This window comes from Patella vulgata, chromosome 6, assembly GCF_932274485.2.
Source record: "Patella vulgata chromosome 6, xgPatVulg1.2, whole genome shotgun sequence".
Taxonomy (NCBI): Eukaryota; Metazoa; Mollusca; class Gastropoda; family Patellidae; genus Patella; species Patella vulgata.
In genome coordinates, this window is record NC_065884.2 from 12,955,564 (window position 1) to 12,973,768 (window position 18,205).

The following is an 18,205-nucleotide window of genomic DNA, read 5'->3' on the forward strand; positions in this document are numbered from 1 at the left end:
AGTTGGAATTCAATATAAGAGTAGGCCGTAATGCCGCTGTCCGGGCAATATTTCCCTCATAGCATACTGTATGGCGTATGCCCGGCTTCATTAGCCCAGTCGGAGCAGAACAGTAGGACTTAAACCCCATTTCATTTCATTAATAATCCCTTAACAGCTGGAAATCTAAATAAGAGTATGTCGCTATCAAGGCAAAACGTCTCTCACAGCATGGCGAGTGCCAGTCATCATTATCCCAGTTGGTGCAGAAAAGTAGCTATATTCGACCCCATTTCGTTTCATGTAAAATCCAATCTGTAATTTACCCCATAGCACACTGCATGGCTAATTTCCGTTTCATTAACCCGGTTAATTTCAAATCCAGTTCCTTAATGAATAAAAAGAAATAAGTAATATATATTTTTAGGATTTTATTTCAAGTAAAATGTGTGATATGAGATCTATAAAGGGTCTTTTTACAGTTTTCTCCCTTTTTTCTCTCATAATGTGTTTATATCTTTCATGTCACAATGGTCACGAATTGTGTGTTAAAAATATATAAAAGGCAGTACACGACGATAAAAAAAACTCCCCGGTGAACGCCCCAAATCCCGGTTCCCATACAATTTTATTGGGGGTTGATAAATAAAATTATCGTCACATGTTCCAAAAAAGGGTACACACTGCATCGTGCACAACACCCGTTAATAATCTTTGTATTCTCTATAGGGGATTAATTATTGGAGAAAAGTTACGGTTGCCCAAACTGATCTATATAGTGACGACAGCTAAACAATACCTTTCGACAACCATTCTAGACCACTCGGTGTCACTTCTCATTTAATTTAGAACTTCACATAGCTTACACCTTCCCTTGTGCTTTTGTGTATAAAAGAGAGGATAAAAAATCACTCCTTGAGAGGTACCGCGGTACAAATATTGGATGCAGTTTTTGGAATCAATTAATGCAGAACAAGCTGGGGCCTGTTTGTTTTCGCTGGGAACCGGGTCATGGCTTAGGTGTGGGCCACCCCATGATTGACTTATAAGTGAGGACCAAGATCTGGATCCTAATTCAACTAACCACTACAATTTGCGGAACTACTAAACCAAAGTACCTTGATGTAGAGATAGTGATGGATTGGATTTGGATCTTGTTTAATCCCCAGCTCTTGCTTGACTTATAAGCGAGGACCAAGTCCTGGATCATAATTCAACTAACGACTACAATTTGCGGAACTACTAAACCAAAGTACCTTGATGTCTAGAGATCGTGATGGATTGGATTTGAATCCTGTTCTTGTTTAGTCCCCGGTCCTCGCTTGTCTTATAAGTGGGGACCAAGTCCTGGATCCGAATTCAACTAACCACTACAATTTACGGAACTAGTAAAACAAAGTACCTTGATGGCGAGATAGTGATGAATTGAATTTGTATCCTGTTCTTGTTTAGTCCCCGCCCCTTGTTAAATTTAATTTTGTACATGATAAGATGAGACTATTTATAATATTTATCTAAGTTAAATTAAAACTAATCAACTGTACACGTTTTTTTTTGTTATCCATTTTCATTTAATATCTTAACTAAAAAAAAATCCAGAATAATAATTAATAGTCATAATAATATATATTTATTTATAGTTATATATCTAAGAAATTAACATAATATCAAACTCCGTATGGCATGGCGCTGAAATTTACCAATATGTGAGCGAGCAGTCCTTTTAATTAACTAGCTAATTATGAATTTCAAGGCTGCCAAGGAGCATTGATAATATTATTGCACCATTTGGTACCCGCAAGGGACGGTAACAGTCCTTCTCGTCTTGAGCTTTACCCCACAACCGCCACATTTTTTTCATTCATGAACTAAGCAAAAAAGCCTTAAATCTGTGATTGTAGGGGTGGGGCAGTGAGTAATGGGGTATTTAAAAAATATTGCAGAAAGAAAACATTTTCAGATTTAACAACATTGCTCTTTGATAAAATAATATTTTTCAAAACGTTTATGAAATTTATGAATCATGGTTGAAATTAACAATTTGAAAAAAAAAAATTAAATAAACTGATTATTGAAAAGGGTAGACTTTTTTTTATACAATCTACAATTTCCAAACATTAAAAGAAATAAATTACATTATTTAGATAATAATTTGGGACTATGACAAAAATGTACACACAACAATTGGACAAAACAACGAGACAAGGATTCATTGAAATAGTGTTTTATAAGTTTTCCGAATTCTTTGTTCGTATAATGATATGTTTTCAATATTCCCATTAATAATCAATTTGGAATAAAGCTAACTGAACAAAGTTCTGGATTCCATTTTAAAGTGAAACAACTTGTTTAGGAGGGAGATCTAGAGGTTTTGTATTATTGTTTTGTTCGAACAGAGGTAGATTCATTGCCCAAATTAAACACATTACAATGTCTATGTATATATTACAATATACAGGAAATCAAAATTCATTACAGAAATTACAATGTGTTAAAGAGTTTACAGCTAATTTAGTAATGTCTTGATTGCACTGTTCCTAACGATCACACGCAGTTCTTCGTTCGCACCGCGCAACTTTACTCTTCACTGACATTACTTCCACTTTTGATTTTAAATATGGTTCATTTTGCTGCCTGAGCTTTTAGTAGTTTTTATTAATTATACTAGTTCCATTCAACATTGTTGCAACATTTATACTAATATCATTAATCTGCTGTTTCTTGCTGAGCACTTGCAGAAAACGGATTGAGCACTTAGAATTCATTCTTCTACACTGAAACACGAGTTGCACTTTTGATGCGGTAAGCATAGTCTTTCATTTAGCCTACTTTCGATTTACCCCTTAGTTCGAGTATCCAGCATAAAGTCGCTTTTATCACATATAAAAACACAGAATATGACATTGAACACACGAGATATTTTGATGATATGCTAACCGACAAAGTTAATGATATGATGTCCATATATACCACACTTTTAACTACTATAAGCAGTCGTAAACGTCTGGATAATCTCAGTATTGGTATATTTTTTCATCAAGTGTTTTTTTTATTATACCGCAGCAATCGAACATTTAATCGAGAACAAGGTCGCATCCTCGCTGCTGAAAGCGCGAGACATTGTCCATTCTCCCTTTTTGATAGAATTAATATTGTTTTTCTGTCAATAGTTTCTGAGAATATCACTGAATTCTAGGCCAATATTGTGACGTCATTGATGTCATATGATGGGCACCCAAGTCCTGTTGAGGGCCGCCTGGAACTTGGATTGGTACAGATACGCCAGGAGATATGAGACCTGCAACAGAAGAGAGAATAACTTTAAAAATACTTTGACTTGTTTAAACAAATACTGATTTATTTCGTTTCGTTTTATTTTGAAATAGGTTCATAAAGCGAAACGAATTATGTATTAAATTCCTTTTAGAAAGCAACTGTTTTCCAGAAACCAGTTGATAAATTAATTTCCCCAAGTACTACAGCCGAGCAACCACCTGAACCCTATAGTTAAACTTATAAATCGTATTCTAGTATTTATCTGCTTATATTATTACTTATTCATAAGAAGAAGGCAATAATTCATTATTATACCCGCTCTCAAGCTTGACACTGACATTGCCACTTAGGTCGAGGAAAATGACATAATCCCAAGATTTTGCGGCGTCAAGACAGTTTAATGAGGCGACATTTTCTATGTCTTGCCGGTCAGTCATGTCTTGCGCTTAATTCCCCTCATTAACTATTATTAAAGTGTAAGTTTAGAGGGCATAGAGTTGAATATTCAAAACTTAATTTTATAATAACTAGTTTAATTCTATTGTTTATTTCTCAATGAAGACCCAATCGGATTAAATTACAGATCTATATTTCGTTTCGTTTTTTTTTATACTTTCGACCTAGTGTAGTGAAGACGAGCAAAATAAACTTTTGAACTATAAAAAAACGAAATAGGATCTATATTTTTATGAGATCGAATGGAGACCGTAAAGGATCGCGATTTTTTTTTCTTGAAAATAATTTAGAAGTTCGAACTGTTTAAGGACTGCTACTTGCAATATTCTTTCTATAACGTCACAAACTTTATTTTGACTGCCAACTTATTTAAGAATTAGAGATTTCAAAAGTTGCATTGAGAAAATATGGAGATTTGTAAGATTAATTATTTTTTCAGATGACCATAATATAATGAAGACTAGACGTGGTTGTTGTTGATTATTTTATATTAATAATATTATGGCTACTTTATCATTTAAACCTGTATTCATTAGCCCAGTGGATGCAGAGACGTTAAACCCCATTTTATTTCATTTCACTTCATTTATGATTTAAACTGACCACTAACTTTTAAAAAAAGTTTCGTTTCGTGTTAATTTTCTCTTAAGTTTGATTTTTTATTTTTATCAGGCGAGTTAAAGGTGGGTAGGAAACAGAAGTTTTTGATACGAAACAATGGTTAATATTCCTTGCCCTCTTTACCTTGACCATATTAAGTAGAGATGCTACTACATGTTATCACGTGCTAACTAGCCGTGTACTTGTCACCCCGATGTCATTTAACTGTCACCAACCTGTGCCACTATTTCACTTTTTTGTCTACTTTTGTGTACATGACACTGACAGAACAAGCTCATAACACGATTATATATATATTTTATTGGTCCGGGTGGATTGACAAAAGGGGTTCCCCATGTTGACAAATGTCTAATTGGACAGTAAAATGGATCTTAATTTTGTCTCGCATATGTCTTAAATGTTGGTCTACATTAATAAGAAGTTCCCCAGAATTGCCAGCTTTATGTAACCAAATAATAACAACAGTAATTGTAATGCAAACTAACGACTACCCATCCTATCCGAGACTACCCATCCTGTCCGAGACTACCCTTCCTGTCCGAGACTCTTCTTGTCATAAGACAGAAACTGTTACGCCAAGAAGAAGCTCAAAAATCGATCATTAATGGAAGGGTACCAACCAATATCAAAATAATTTGTATGATTATATGTTAAGGCATTGCCTAATTAGATTTTGCATAATAGGTATATTTTTTAATGAGTGACCTCTTAAAAGCGATACTTTTTTCAAAGATTTTGGACCCAGAGTTTTGAGTGAAGAAAGCCTGATCGATCGCAGTGATAAGCGGAGATGAGAAAATGATAAAGCGCGAGCCGGGCAATGTCTGTAAATAGGGAATCTAGTAGATCCGGATTGTTAACCATTTAACATGATTGTGTGATTTATGTTCATCTTGATTCATATATCAGAATATAACAAATTATACCGATGAGTAATTTAATCCATGGCTTTAACTTAGACATGTTTATGAGAGGTACAGTGTCGATCGAATACAGACACGTCAGACTGGAGTAAAAGGGGGGTGGTTGGAAAAAAAGATCTAATTCTTTTTGGTAAAAAAAGGAGACTTAAAATTAGCCCAAACTAAATTTATATCTTAATTATCACGAAATGAAATGACATTATGATTAAAATATAGATCAATTTAAATTTCGTTTCGTTTAAAAAATATTTTATGGGCCGCCATTGCGTATCTTGCAAAAACATGGGAGATGTTAATTGTAGGTCGGTTGGGGAGGTTCGCGAATTTCCGGAGTCCACAATGGTAAATTGGATCCAAGTTCAGTATTCTAGAAAGGATTAGGGTTAGGGTTAGTATTCCCCCAAATACTCGTTTATATAAAGCGGCCATTGTGGACCCCGGAAATACCCGAACATCCCCAATCGGCCTACAATTAGCATCTCCCAAGGAACATAAAATAAAATATAAGAAATGATAAACATTTTGTTTTATGAGACTGACCAGTGTTCAAAATGTATTAGGGGACTTAGAATTCTAACAAAAATTTCATTTGTGACAACATAATTTTAAATGTTGAAATAATATTAATATCTATACATACCAGTTGAGGCAGAATTATTGTTCATATGACTTGGCATGTGGCTGTTACCAGGGTTACATGCCGGCCTTGAGTAGTTGCTAAGCGATAAAGCATCGTAATTTCGTGACGAATAATCTGAAAGACATAAAAAAAACATATTTTCTTTTTTATCAAAATAAATTAATATTCATATCAATATATACTTCTTTAAATAGATTAAAGACAAAAGGATAAAAAAAAAATTAATTTCAAATTTGGATCGAGTATACTTTATGTATGGTATTAATAGTACAACAATAAAATATATGCATATATTTGCAAAACACGTAACATGTATTTAAATATATACTTTTATTGTGTTCACACGGGAAATAACGAGAATATAATAAATGAGCGAGAAGCGGGTATCGATCAATGTCAAGTTTATCCAGACCTATTTAACCCCTCCCTCCTTTCTTACTGCATAGAACATGAATACAACATTGTAGAAAAAAACCTTGTAGGGATGAAATTAGGTCAATCTTAACTACCTCCCTCCAGCCACCCAAACATAACAATGTGCTGAAAATTGAAATTCGGTCACTTTTCACGCCCCCGCCCCGACCCCTCCCCAACCATAACCCGCCACGGATTGCCATTTTGAAATTCAAATTGTAAAGTTTATAGAAATCTATAAGGACGTACCTGGCAGCATACACGAATAAGAACCGGAACTAGATGATTGAAGGCATGCTGGGTTGGTTGCAAATGAGTTGGAGAATGAATAACTTGGAACTTGTGGAATGGAACTGAAAAAAATAACGAAATGAAAATAGTAAGTTATTATCAAAGCTGTTCAAATCAATTTTCATTAATTGTTCATATTACTGACTCTATCCAGTCCAGTGGTCCTATGTTTAACTGCAGAACGACCGGAAGTTGTATGAATTCCGGATGTAGTGGTTTGGTTTAACTGAATAATTGCTCTCTGGACTAATTTTAATATTAATAGTATGTGGCTATAAATACGTTACCTATAAGTTTCTGTCATGGAAGCGATTGGTTGATGTATGGAAGGATACATATTATTTGTAAAACTACTGTTGATTGGTAAACGTGTTGCTCCATTCACAACTTCTCGTCTCTGACTTCTTAATTTCTCTTCACGCCGCCATTTTGCTCTTCGATTAGAAAACCAAACCTAAAAGAATTTTAATCGAAATTTAAAAAATATTTCACATACGAAGCGAACAGACACAAAATATTATATTATCATATATTTTCACTGTTAAAATACGTTATTAAAAAAAAACAATATCAAAAAATGTCATGAAATGAAATGGGGTTTAACGTCCTACTTTTCTGCATCGACTTGGCGTGAAGACGGAAATACGCTATGAGGGAAATTTTGCGCGGACATCAGCACTACGACCTACTCTTATATCGAATTCCAACTGTCGATAGTTCTTTTTACGTGCACGCCAATGTGTACATGGGTCATCGTTCTTTTGTCCCATCTGAACGACTAGACACTGCCCTTTATTAAAAAATATTGAGAAAATAACTGACCTGTATTCTTGCTTCCGGTAAATCAATCTTTTGTGCTAATCTTTCCCGGGCAAATACATCTGGGTAATGAGTTCTTTCAAATTCTGAAATTTAATATAAAAGGAATATAATAAGACGACTCATTAAAAATCACAAGCGTTTCAATTTGTTGTTTATACGTATAGTTTTGGGTTTGTTGTTATAGTTTGTCTATAAATATTTGGTTTACATGACATGTGTATTGCTATATTAGCTATGTGTTATAGTTTATTACCCTATCTAGTTACTAAACTTTACTAAAATATTATAGTATGTGTTATAGTTTTTTACTCTATCCAGTTACTACAAGATTATAGTATGTGTTATAGTTTATTACTCTATCCAATTACTAAACGCTACTAAATGATTATATTATGTGTTATATATAGTGTATGACTCTGTCCAGTTACTAAATGCTACTTAAAGATTATAGTATGTGTTATAGTTTATTATTCTCTCCAGTTACTTAATGCTACTTAAAGATTATAGTATGTGTTATAGTTTATTATTCTCTCCAGTTACTAAATGCTACTTAAAGATTATAGTATGTGTTATAGTTTATTATTCTCTCCAGTTACTTAATGCTACTTAAAGATTATAGTATGTGTTATAGTTTATTATTCTCTCCAGTTACTAAATGCTACTTAAAGATTATAGTATGTGTTATAGTTTATTATTCTCTCCAGTTACTTAATGCTACTTAAAGATTATAGTACTTCAATAACGTATAAAACACAATGTACAAGAAATAAGAAAATATTTGCTTTCCTTTAAATTAATTTATCAGATTTCATAATAATTAATGAAAAGGAAATAGCTACTTGAACAAAAATAGGCCAAATATATTTCCTAGTTTTCAAGAATACATGAAATTACGATACACAGCAAGTTATCCATTTATACAAAGCATCTTATTCTGTGAGTGAAATCGATAAAGGAAGATAAAAGAAAGAATCCCCGCACCTTTTTCCAGCGATTCTATCTGGGAGGCAGTGAATGAAGTTCTGTTTCTCTGTAATTTTCTTTTTAATCTCATCCTCATTTGTTCATCGTTTTCTCCATTCTTCGGTCCGTCACTCGGACTTCCGGGAGATCCCCCGCTGCCATTTTCGTTGTCTGTAAAGAGCAAAAAACGTCAATCAAGTAAAGCTAGCCTTTAATTACACTATCATTATATGCCTTGTAATCTTACAGTCTTTTATACCCGTAATTGTGGCCGCCATATTTGGATCCCGTTTCCTTCTCAATTGGCCAATTAAACTATAAGTTGTGTGATGTAATAATGGTTTAAAACGACACAGCGATGATCGGATTACTGAAAAAAGACGTGCGTTCATGTTATATGTTTTATCTTAGCCATGAATAGGCGGTTGGTTTGCTTCACTTGGGCGACATGCATTAAAGTCTGCAAACCAGCGTTGTTTATGTAATAGAAAGGGGTTAAAGGGTGGGCCGGGTGATTGTTCTCTGTAATATTAGAAATGGTGTAAATTATTGCAATCGCTACTGCTCGGTAAATATGGTTGGCGGATGATGACAGCAGTTAGTGTTATGAGCTCCGAGAAACGTCACCGGGGTCACATCATGCGTTCTGCCGCATACGGCTGTTAGCAGGAGGTAATTTGGGCTCGTAATTAACGCGCCTGATACATAAACGGCCAATTTACACAGTACACGTGCACGAATCTAAATTCGTCTCGCGGACAAGATATAACACGACCTAGGCCAGTCTGTGGGCTTTGTGGTTGCCATGTTTTGTGTTTTTGGCGAAAATTAAACAACTGATGGAATGATTGCGTGGACGACAATTTTCTTTAATGCGCGAGCGCACGTGTAATGCTCAATCCTTTAATGCCATCATCACGTGACATGTGGCCATTGAGCACGGACAAGTGTAATAGATTAAGCAAATTAATCAGCACGTCTCGTACTTAAAGAGGAATTCATCAGTATTAAAGCACATAAATAATTTATAATCGTTATATTCACGGTAAGTGTTTAAGTACAAGACGAATAACGTACTCTAGGAAAATACAAATTCCATTATCATATTTCATTGTTTGTCTGAAACGAAAGGATTTATCTTTATTTTGCATATTATTACCACCATTGTTGCCAAGAAATAACGATTTAGGTTTAGCATCTTAAGTAGAGTATTATTGTAAATAATTATAGGGTCGTGACCCCTAGGGGTTGTTTGGGTAGAAAACATTAAGAGCAGGGTACATCGTATTCCGTTTAGTTTCCTCTGCGCAGCGACATTCCACAATATACATAATATCCATATTACTGATGTATCCGTCTGGGGGTTGAAGGAGTCGGCGTATTGAACTCTAAACAATCAGGCAATAATTACTAGTTTCAGTTGTAAGGAGGAGAAGACTTGAGACACTATATTCTCAAATAAATTACTGGTTGGGAAAATAGACAACTAATAGGCTCCCGGCACGAAGGCTTTTATAAAGAATATGGCGTGCTTTTAGACCACAGCGGGGAGCGGGAAAATACCTTCACGAGATGAACTTAAGTTTCTTGAACAGCTAGCGAGGATAATAACCAGGTACTAAAGATAGTTAATGTGGAATTGTCCCAAAATAAAAAAAACCTGGTGAGCTGATCTACCGTGTCGACTAATCATATTTATTTCACATATATATGTGAAAAATAATTATAGCTATTCATAGAAAATCATTAACTTCTTGGTTCTTTCATACATGGAAATTTCCGCGAAGTAGTTTAAAAAAATACAGCGGACTTTAAATGGATTTCTAACTGAAGTTTTAATTCATAGATAAAAGCTTTTAAAATATCTACCACCTACATATTTGAAAAAAATTGTTAAGAAATTTGCTTCATTTCCAATTTGTATCAATATGAATCGTGGTTATGGTTCCGGATGCATGCACAGCTTTAATTATAGTTGCTACGTTTTACTTTTTATTTCAATTTAGATTTTATTATATTATTTCATGTAATCAGTATAAAATTAACTCTTGGACAAAACGTCTATTGGGATTTACTGGATAAAGACGAAAGTATCCTAATCAAAACATCGCATATTAATAAACTCATTAATTGTATCCATAATATTATACTCTGTTTAAATATGTTCAGTTACTAAATACCTATCAAAAAAGGTATGTTTCAAAATGTTTCTATTATACACTGTTTAAATATGTTCAGTTACTAAATACCAATCAAAAAAGTTATCTATTGGGATGTTTCAAAATGTTTCTGTTATACGATCGACGCTTTTTACATTTAACATTCGGATAACTCAATCAGATAAGAATTTATGAAATTCAATAAATCGCCAGGAGCAATGAAAGACCAGCTCTAAAACATTTTAATGCATCTGATAAGGAGTTACGTTTGCTGACAGTGAGCGGCACAACTTCAACCGTCACCTATTTTTATTCAAATCTTTCGTGTACTTAACGTACCTTACGTCTCCAGCGGAAATGGTTTTCGTAAATTGTGTCGTTTACAAACCAATAAATCACTTGCGTTACGGAATCGTAAAAAGTGAACAATAGAATGACGGAGCATTAAGATAGGACATAAATGGTGTATTCCACCAAATGGCTGATAATTCTATAATACTTGGCCGTATCTCTCTATTTCATTATTCGCTTCTTACAAAACATTAACGGGAAAAAGGCAAAGATAAAATCCGAAGCAATAAATCAATTTTTGATTTCAAAACAGTTTTGCACTCTGTAACGCTTGATTTTCACAAAAGAAGAATATTTTTCCGATCATTTTCAATCGCCTTTTGAAATGTCGTTAACTCTATGTCCCCTTTCCATACCGTTGATCTAAAAGAATTGTGCTGATGTCGCTCGGGTCATTATCAATAAAAAAGAAACTTAGAAAGAGCGTGGCTTTTTGCAAAAAGTACTGCTTTACGATTGGCGTTCTTCTCTAAAGTCATTCAGATAAACGATTAAGTGTTGAACGCTACTAAACATATTTATATTCTTAACAATACTTGGATAGTTTGGTCCAAGTCAAAGTGTATTGAGAAACGGTAGAAAGCTACTTAAAGCTCGCTCGTATAATCGCTCATTTTTCAGTCCTATTTATACGATCGCGGATTAAGAGGGGGTGAGTGAATAGGCAGCCAGACATAGTGACGACACTGAACAATGGATGAGGGTCTTACTAGCCACTTCAAACCTCATTCGACTCAAATACAAAAATACCCAATTGTGATTCGTCTGAAAAGGCAGTTGTTCGGTGTTTAGCAATAGTATTAATAGAGTGTAGTTTATACTTGCTCAACTTGAAAACCCCCGTGTTGTTACATACCGCTGTAGTCAAATTTAACAAGATCAGTCGCCGAATTCGAACAAAAACGGGAGATCAGATCCAATACGCGTCGCTCAAAATCAGTAACGGGGCATGCGCGTTGAGCTTCCGCCAGGATGAGATTTGACGTCTGCTTGCAGGAGACCGGAAGTGAACCATTTCCGCAGACGAAAGTATTCCTAGCGGTATAATTGAAGACTAATGTGGCTAAGTGGTGATTACATCATTAACTAATAGGCCTAGACGAGTGAACGCTCATCTCAAATAATTTAGAAGCGAAGAAAAAGACCTAAAACTAAAACGATTTTCATTGATATTCGTTAAACTAATTAATGACAAAAGGAAGGGAGAAATGAAGGAATAATATTTTGGTTTCTTTGAAGTGTTATTGGACTAAAAGTACAAACTAAAGATTTTGTTCGTGCACTACTCAAATGTGGCAAGGCAATGAATTACTGGTTGCTTAGCAATGTTTTGAAAACTTTGATAAGGGTAATTCCCAAAGAAAAGACAACAAGACAGACATATCGGTGTTTTGTTTCGTGATAAAATAACACACAATTTATATCTCAAATATTTCGTTGTGTCTCTTTGCTAAAACAATATTCTAACCAAAACAACAAACTGGCTGAAATGATTTTACGATTTATTTTAAAAAAAACCCAAACAAACCCCAACCTATTATAAGATCTCACAATTTTGTGGCCGAATCAAAATTACTCTATTTCCTCAAATGAATAAATACCATCTTGTTGAAACTACACTAAAAGGTTAAAAAAAAGTTTTTTATTTAAATAAAGCGTTATTACTTACATTTCATTTTCTTTTCCATCATCATACCACTTGTAGGATGTGCAGGGGCGGGGTAACCACCAGGATGTCCTAATCCACCCATCGACATACCGGGAGAGTACCAGGGGTGGTTAGGGCGTGGCCAACTTTGTCCGTTTAATAATCCTAATTTATCATACATCGACCCTTGGCCCATTATCTTCTGGTTGTCACAGGTGAGATTCCGTAAAACACGATTAATAGAGGATACCTGAAGACAAAAATAAAAATATTATTTTTTAATGTGCCGAAAAAAAGAACCCCAAACAAATTTGTTCAATATCAATACCATCTGCGTGAGTACACTGAAAATTGGATAATATGTATATAGAATGAATTCGCTCATAGTTTATTATGACTATGAGAGAGATAAATAATATAAATAACATGGATTCTATGATTTATCCACAGCAAAATAAAAGAAAAAAAGAAAATTGTGGGTTTTTTCTATTGTGTCGAAAATATTTAACCAATTCGATCAACATCAATACCATCTTCGTGAGTAAACTGGAAATGAGATAACGTGTAATGGTCTATTATAAATATAAGAGAGGTAAACAATAATTAACACGGATTCTATGATTTATCCACAGAAGAGATAAGAAAAAGATAGAATTTCTCAAATGCATCAAGGGGTATTGAAATGGGCCCAGTCCATCAGTGCATCTTGATTTGGTTTCCGGAGCATATCATATAAACCGTTTAAGATACCTATATGGAATTGTGTGTATACACATCAATCTATTATACTAGATGTGCCATTTGCTAATTCGAAATTTTTCGGATGTTTTGTGTTGCCATGGAAACAGATTGGCTTAGTTTTTGGTATACAAGGACGCGGTTGTTGATGATCGAGTCCTCTTCTTACATTTTGTATTATTGTATTAACCAGTGATAAAATAATTATATGGTGTGAAGACAAACTGTTGACTTTAATAGACTTTGAGATAGATTTATTGTTGGTCTGGTTAGACAGCTCAACAAGTCAAGGTATATTGTCGAGTGCCCACCCCCCTTCTATATCACATCCTTCTCAAAATATGCTTTATTTTTAATGAAATGGGTTTTAACGTCCTACTTTTCTGCACTCACTGGGCTTATGAAGACGGGCATACGCCATACAGTGTGCTTTGAGGAGAATTTTGCCCGGACAACGGCGTTATTTCGAATTCCAACTGTCAAGGGTTCTTTAACGTTCACGCCAATTTCTACACGGGAGCTCAGTTTTCCGCCCCATCCGTACGGCTAGACGCATCCGCCTTTATTTTTAATACCAATCAACACAGAGGTCGTCGAAAAAACTTAAATAAATATTTCACAGCGTTTTAATTGGTTATCAAATTTTAGTGAAATATACATGGCGAGATTGGAGAACAGTGGCATCTATCTAATTGATTACAATGTATGTGATTTCCATGTGTTTGGTTTCACTGTTGTCCGTGTAGTTGTCTCCATGTGTTTCTGTTGCATGATTATTTATTTTTGTGTGTGGTACAGTCCTACTGTTTTTTTTATTATTCACATAAATAATTCGCGGAACAAGTGAACGACATTGCATTACCTACAGCAAGGCATTTCAAAGCAATAAAGAAAATAAAGCACAACAATATTCAAACATGTATTGACCCATCTTTTAAAAATAATAAATAATATTTAAAAAAAACCCACTAATTCTGGAATAAGAAAATAAAATAGTCATCTCATTTTTCGAAATATATTTCTATTAAAGCAACTCTTCCTCGAACGTTGTCATTAATCAGTCTTCGTATACATAGCACCCCGGGGAAACGTCCCAAACACTAAATCAAATAAAGTCAAGCGCTCTTAAAGGGTACCAACCACATAAAGACCAAAATGACTAAAAACTGAAATGGTTAACTTTGTACTGAATTCTGTGGTTTTAATCATCATTTGAGAAATCAAGAAAACTTCGATAAATCAAGAACTTTTGGGAAAAAAAGAGCCCACATTACCACAAATAGTGACCAAAATCTCCTTGACTTAATCTTATGCCATTTGGAAAGCAAAATTAAAAATCATAAATCAACCATGGAAGGCTAATACTCAAGAAAAGGACCAAAACATTGACTAAAATGAAAGTAGTGCCGCTTTCATTCTGATCCCAGTGGCTTTTAATCACCATTTTAGAAATCCAGATTATTGTCTATAAATCAGCAATTTTCCACCATTTGTTTAAATAGAGTAATAACATAACAATGGAATTGCCTTTAAAACAGGTCTAACTAATCAACTACGCGCTAATAGAGAATAATAATGACTTTTAATCATTATTATCGTTTTAAAAAGGCCATTGTCTCTAATCTTTGTGGTTGCATCAATTATTTTAATATTTTTTCTGCGACCATAAAAATCATATTTATTTCATTAATGTTGTTCAGTTATTTGGCGGTGTTATTGATAATTAGTCCTGTTTGTTTAGAGGGGTTGTCGCCATCTTTTGGATCTCGTGTGAACCCTCATCTTTGATGTTGATGACGACCTAATTGCATAATTGTTATTGCGAGAAATTAAATTTTTAAAAAAAAGTACATGATGAATAATGAATAGTCGTATTGTTTATGCATACGCGATACACTGTGGGAAATGAGTATTCTCAATAAGAAGAAACCTAACCTGTACAATTAAAATCAAACCTTTTTTTGCGTTCCGTTTTTTTTTGTTTTTTTTTTGCATGTGTCCCTTTTGCCAACATAGTGCCAACGAAATTATATTAACCGAAACGAAATTACGAACTGGAACTTTCAACTTTCAAATGATGATCATAATCCGACCAAAACATTTACAAATCGCCACCCCCCACCCCCGCCTCACACACAAGGTTATTCTTTTTTCGTACGGATAATGATCGAACATATTATTAATCCATATTAAGCGTTTCGATCTTTATAATTCTGCTATTTATATAAAGATTTGAACTAAATATAGAATTATATTTTTGGAAAAAACATATTAATGTGTAAATAAAGTACAACAAAGAAGCGAGACAAATGGAACATTATTTGGGTTAAGGAAATAAATAAATCGCTCTCAATACATTTCCTCCCAAAACAGGTAATGAAAATCAAATAAATTTGAAAATAGTTCCATCATTATGCTGGAAAGATTGGTCGTATTCAATAAACGAGTTTGACGTCATCTCGTAGTAATGGAACAATATTGAAGATATCTCTCATTTTATGGGGCAATAAAAAGGATATTTAATCAAAAGAGTTTAAAAAAAGGAAAACAAAGGGACACCGGGGTTAATTTAGAACTATTTAGGCAGAAAATCGTGACAGTGAGGTTGCATAAATAGTATAGAATTCAACCAAATTCACGAAATACATGAAGTCATATGAAATGCTCACAGTTTTTGTTTTATTTGAAAGACAAAAAGGGGAAAGGATATTTGCTAAAAATTTGACAGGAAAATGAATACGTTATAACGTCATTTGTTTTGTGTGTTTTCTGCCTCGTTTGTAGCCCTGTCAAACTTTCCAAAAGCGACATTCATATCAAAATTCATGATTCGTGGAGTTAATAAGAAAACAAACAGTGAGAGCGTGTTGTTAAAATGTTTCTTTTATTCAACTGCGCATGCACCTGCATTAAGATTCTACAAAAGGCTCATTTCTGTTATTTTTTGTCAAAAGGTTAGATGAGAAACACAGTTTTTAGTTTCTCATACAGTTGTCATTCCATGTCTAATATGAACTCAATTCAAATAATAATACTTCATCTTTTCCGTCCGAGAACAATGGAGTCAAGAAATCCCAATTTTCTTCTCCTTTTTAAACGATTTAAATGAACATACTGCACACTTCAAAAACAGATCAAAAGGCGTATTTGTAAAACTAATAATATTTGCAAATAATATTAAATAGATTACAATTACAGTGCTGTTAATCACAATAAATGCTATTCGTATATTTTCCCAGCCGGCGATCGCCCCGACAACTCGTCACTGTCAAATACGAAACCAAGGCTAATAGCGTTAACTAGTTCCGGCGCCAAGGGATCCAAAACGAAATTGATACATGGAATAAACATGGCGTCCGATATGTTTCAATATTTAGCGACATGATTGTTAAGAGTCTTAAGTGTGGGTTTCAATTGCCGAGTCGTTGGTCCGAACCCTGGGGGAAATAAGCCAATTGATTAGCCTAATCTCGCCAGGGATGCGGCAGCAGCCCGAATGAGTTATAGCACATTTTAAGAAAAATCTTTGCTTCTCGTCTACAGACAAGATTGTTGATTATGGCCAACACTATTTTGCAAGATTTGAAATGAAAGATAGGTAGAGAAAATAGGACCTTTATTTATTTTTTCATAAATTAACAATCAATTTGATTTATGCTTGAAAATAATATTTTTCCGGAAATGTAATTCACGAGAAGATTAATTGGATGCGCATGTTTAAACATCCAAGTTCAGCAGAAAATTTTGTCTTATGATTAATATTAATTGTCGTAAACACAGTTAGTCGTGAGGGTGTTATTAACAGTTTTACTCAAAGGTGTATACAGTGAAGTGCATCGAGTCTTCAGAAGAAAAAAAACAAACTTGACGCGATGAACTATACGAGTCATGTGTGGGCAGACTTGTATTTGTCAACACTACTTACAGGTGATATATATGCCAATTCTTACAGTCACGATGGCCATACATTTCACAGCAGAGAGAGAGAGAGAGAGAGAAGGAGAGGGAGAGAGGGAGAGAGAGAGGGGTGACATCCTACTTTTCTACACTGACTGGGCTAAATAGAAATATGACCAACATGCGAGAAGGAAAAAGCAGAGACCAATGGTGCCGACGCGCTGACATGCAGACAAAAGGCATACAAGTTGAGCGGTGAATTAAAAATCATGTTAATATTTCCGAATATGCTAAGACGGAGCTTCCCGATTGAGCTAAATCAAAGGGATAATTAAGAATACTCGTTGACAGATAGTAAGAGAAAAACGGTGTATTTATATTGTCGATATTAGGGATTTTTTTCAATCTTGTTTCCCCCAGATCAACGTAGGAGCTTATTTTGTTTGCTTGTTCTTTTACTGTAGGCTACTCAATATGACGATGATGGATACACTTGTCAGTAGATAACGATATGAAACATATTTTGTCCTTCTCAAAGTGACACTCAACACCCGCTAATGAGGTACACTGCATCACTAAAACGTGGTTCAAACTCTGTCGTCAAAAAATATAGTCCCAATTGTAAGCTGACGTCGAGTACTTCAGTGGCGCATTAATATTTTTCTTCGTTTCCAATTAGAGTAATTAACAGTGAAATCACCGGGATTCATTACGCATGACAAGAATCGACGGGTATTTGTGAGAATTAGTAGGACTGGAGGACTGGAAGTCTTATTTAATAACCTGATCTTACACCATGGAGTGTTGGGGAAAGGAATATCCTTACGACCTCCTCGTGCTAAATATGTCCACGCGAGCCAAGAAACAATTCTCTGCTCAACCTAGCGGAAAACAATTTCTTGATAAAGCTAGCAAAGTACTGACAAAATGGCCGCTTTCACAATTTAATAAATTGGCTGGGTTATTATCAGAACGATTGAAAGAATGGAAGCAAAATAGATGAACATCCCGGAACAGAGGAACAAAG

The 18,205-nt window shown here is 34.5% G+C and overlaps 1 protein-coding gene across 4 annotated transcripts in view; it reads right to left on the reverse strand.

Annotated features, from left to right (window-relative positions):
• Nucleotides 1-413: 413 nt before the first annotated feature.
• The window catches only part of LOC126825267 (paired box protein Pax-6), a 96,907-nt gene continuing 79,115 nt past the window's right edge, over nt 414-18,205 (reverse strand). For all 4 annotated transcript variants that reach the window (XM_050554853.2, XM_050554852.2, XM_050554850.2 and 1 more), the window contains exons 5-11: nt 12,565-12,793; nt 8,404-8,556; nt 7,423-7,505; nt 6,888-7,054; nt 6,559-6,662; nt 5,896-6,009; nt 414-3,277 (exon numbers count right to left, since the gene is read on the reverse strand). In XM_050554853.2, the coding sequence (XP_050410810.1) occupies nt 3,162-3,277; nt 5,896-6,009; nt 6,559-6,662; nt 6,888-7,054; nt 7,423-7,505; nt 8,404-8,556; nt 12,565-12,793 (966 nt within the window). In that variant the 3' untranslated portion in view covers nt 414-3,161. The remainder of the gene's footprint in view (nt 3,278-5,895; nt 6,010-6,558; nt 6,663-6,887; nt 7,055-7,422; nt 7,506-8,403; nt 8,557-12,564; nt 12,794-18,205) is intronic.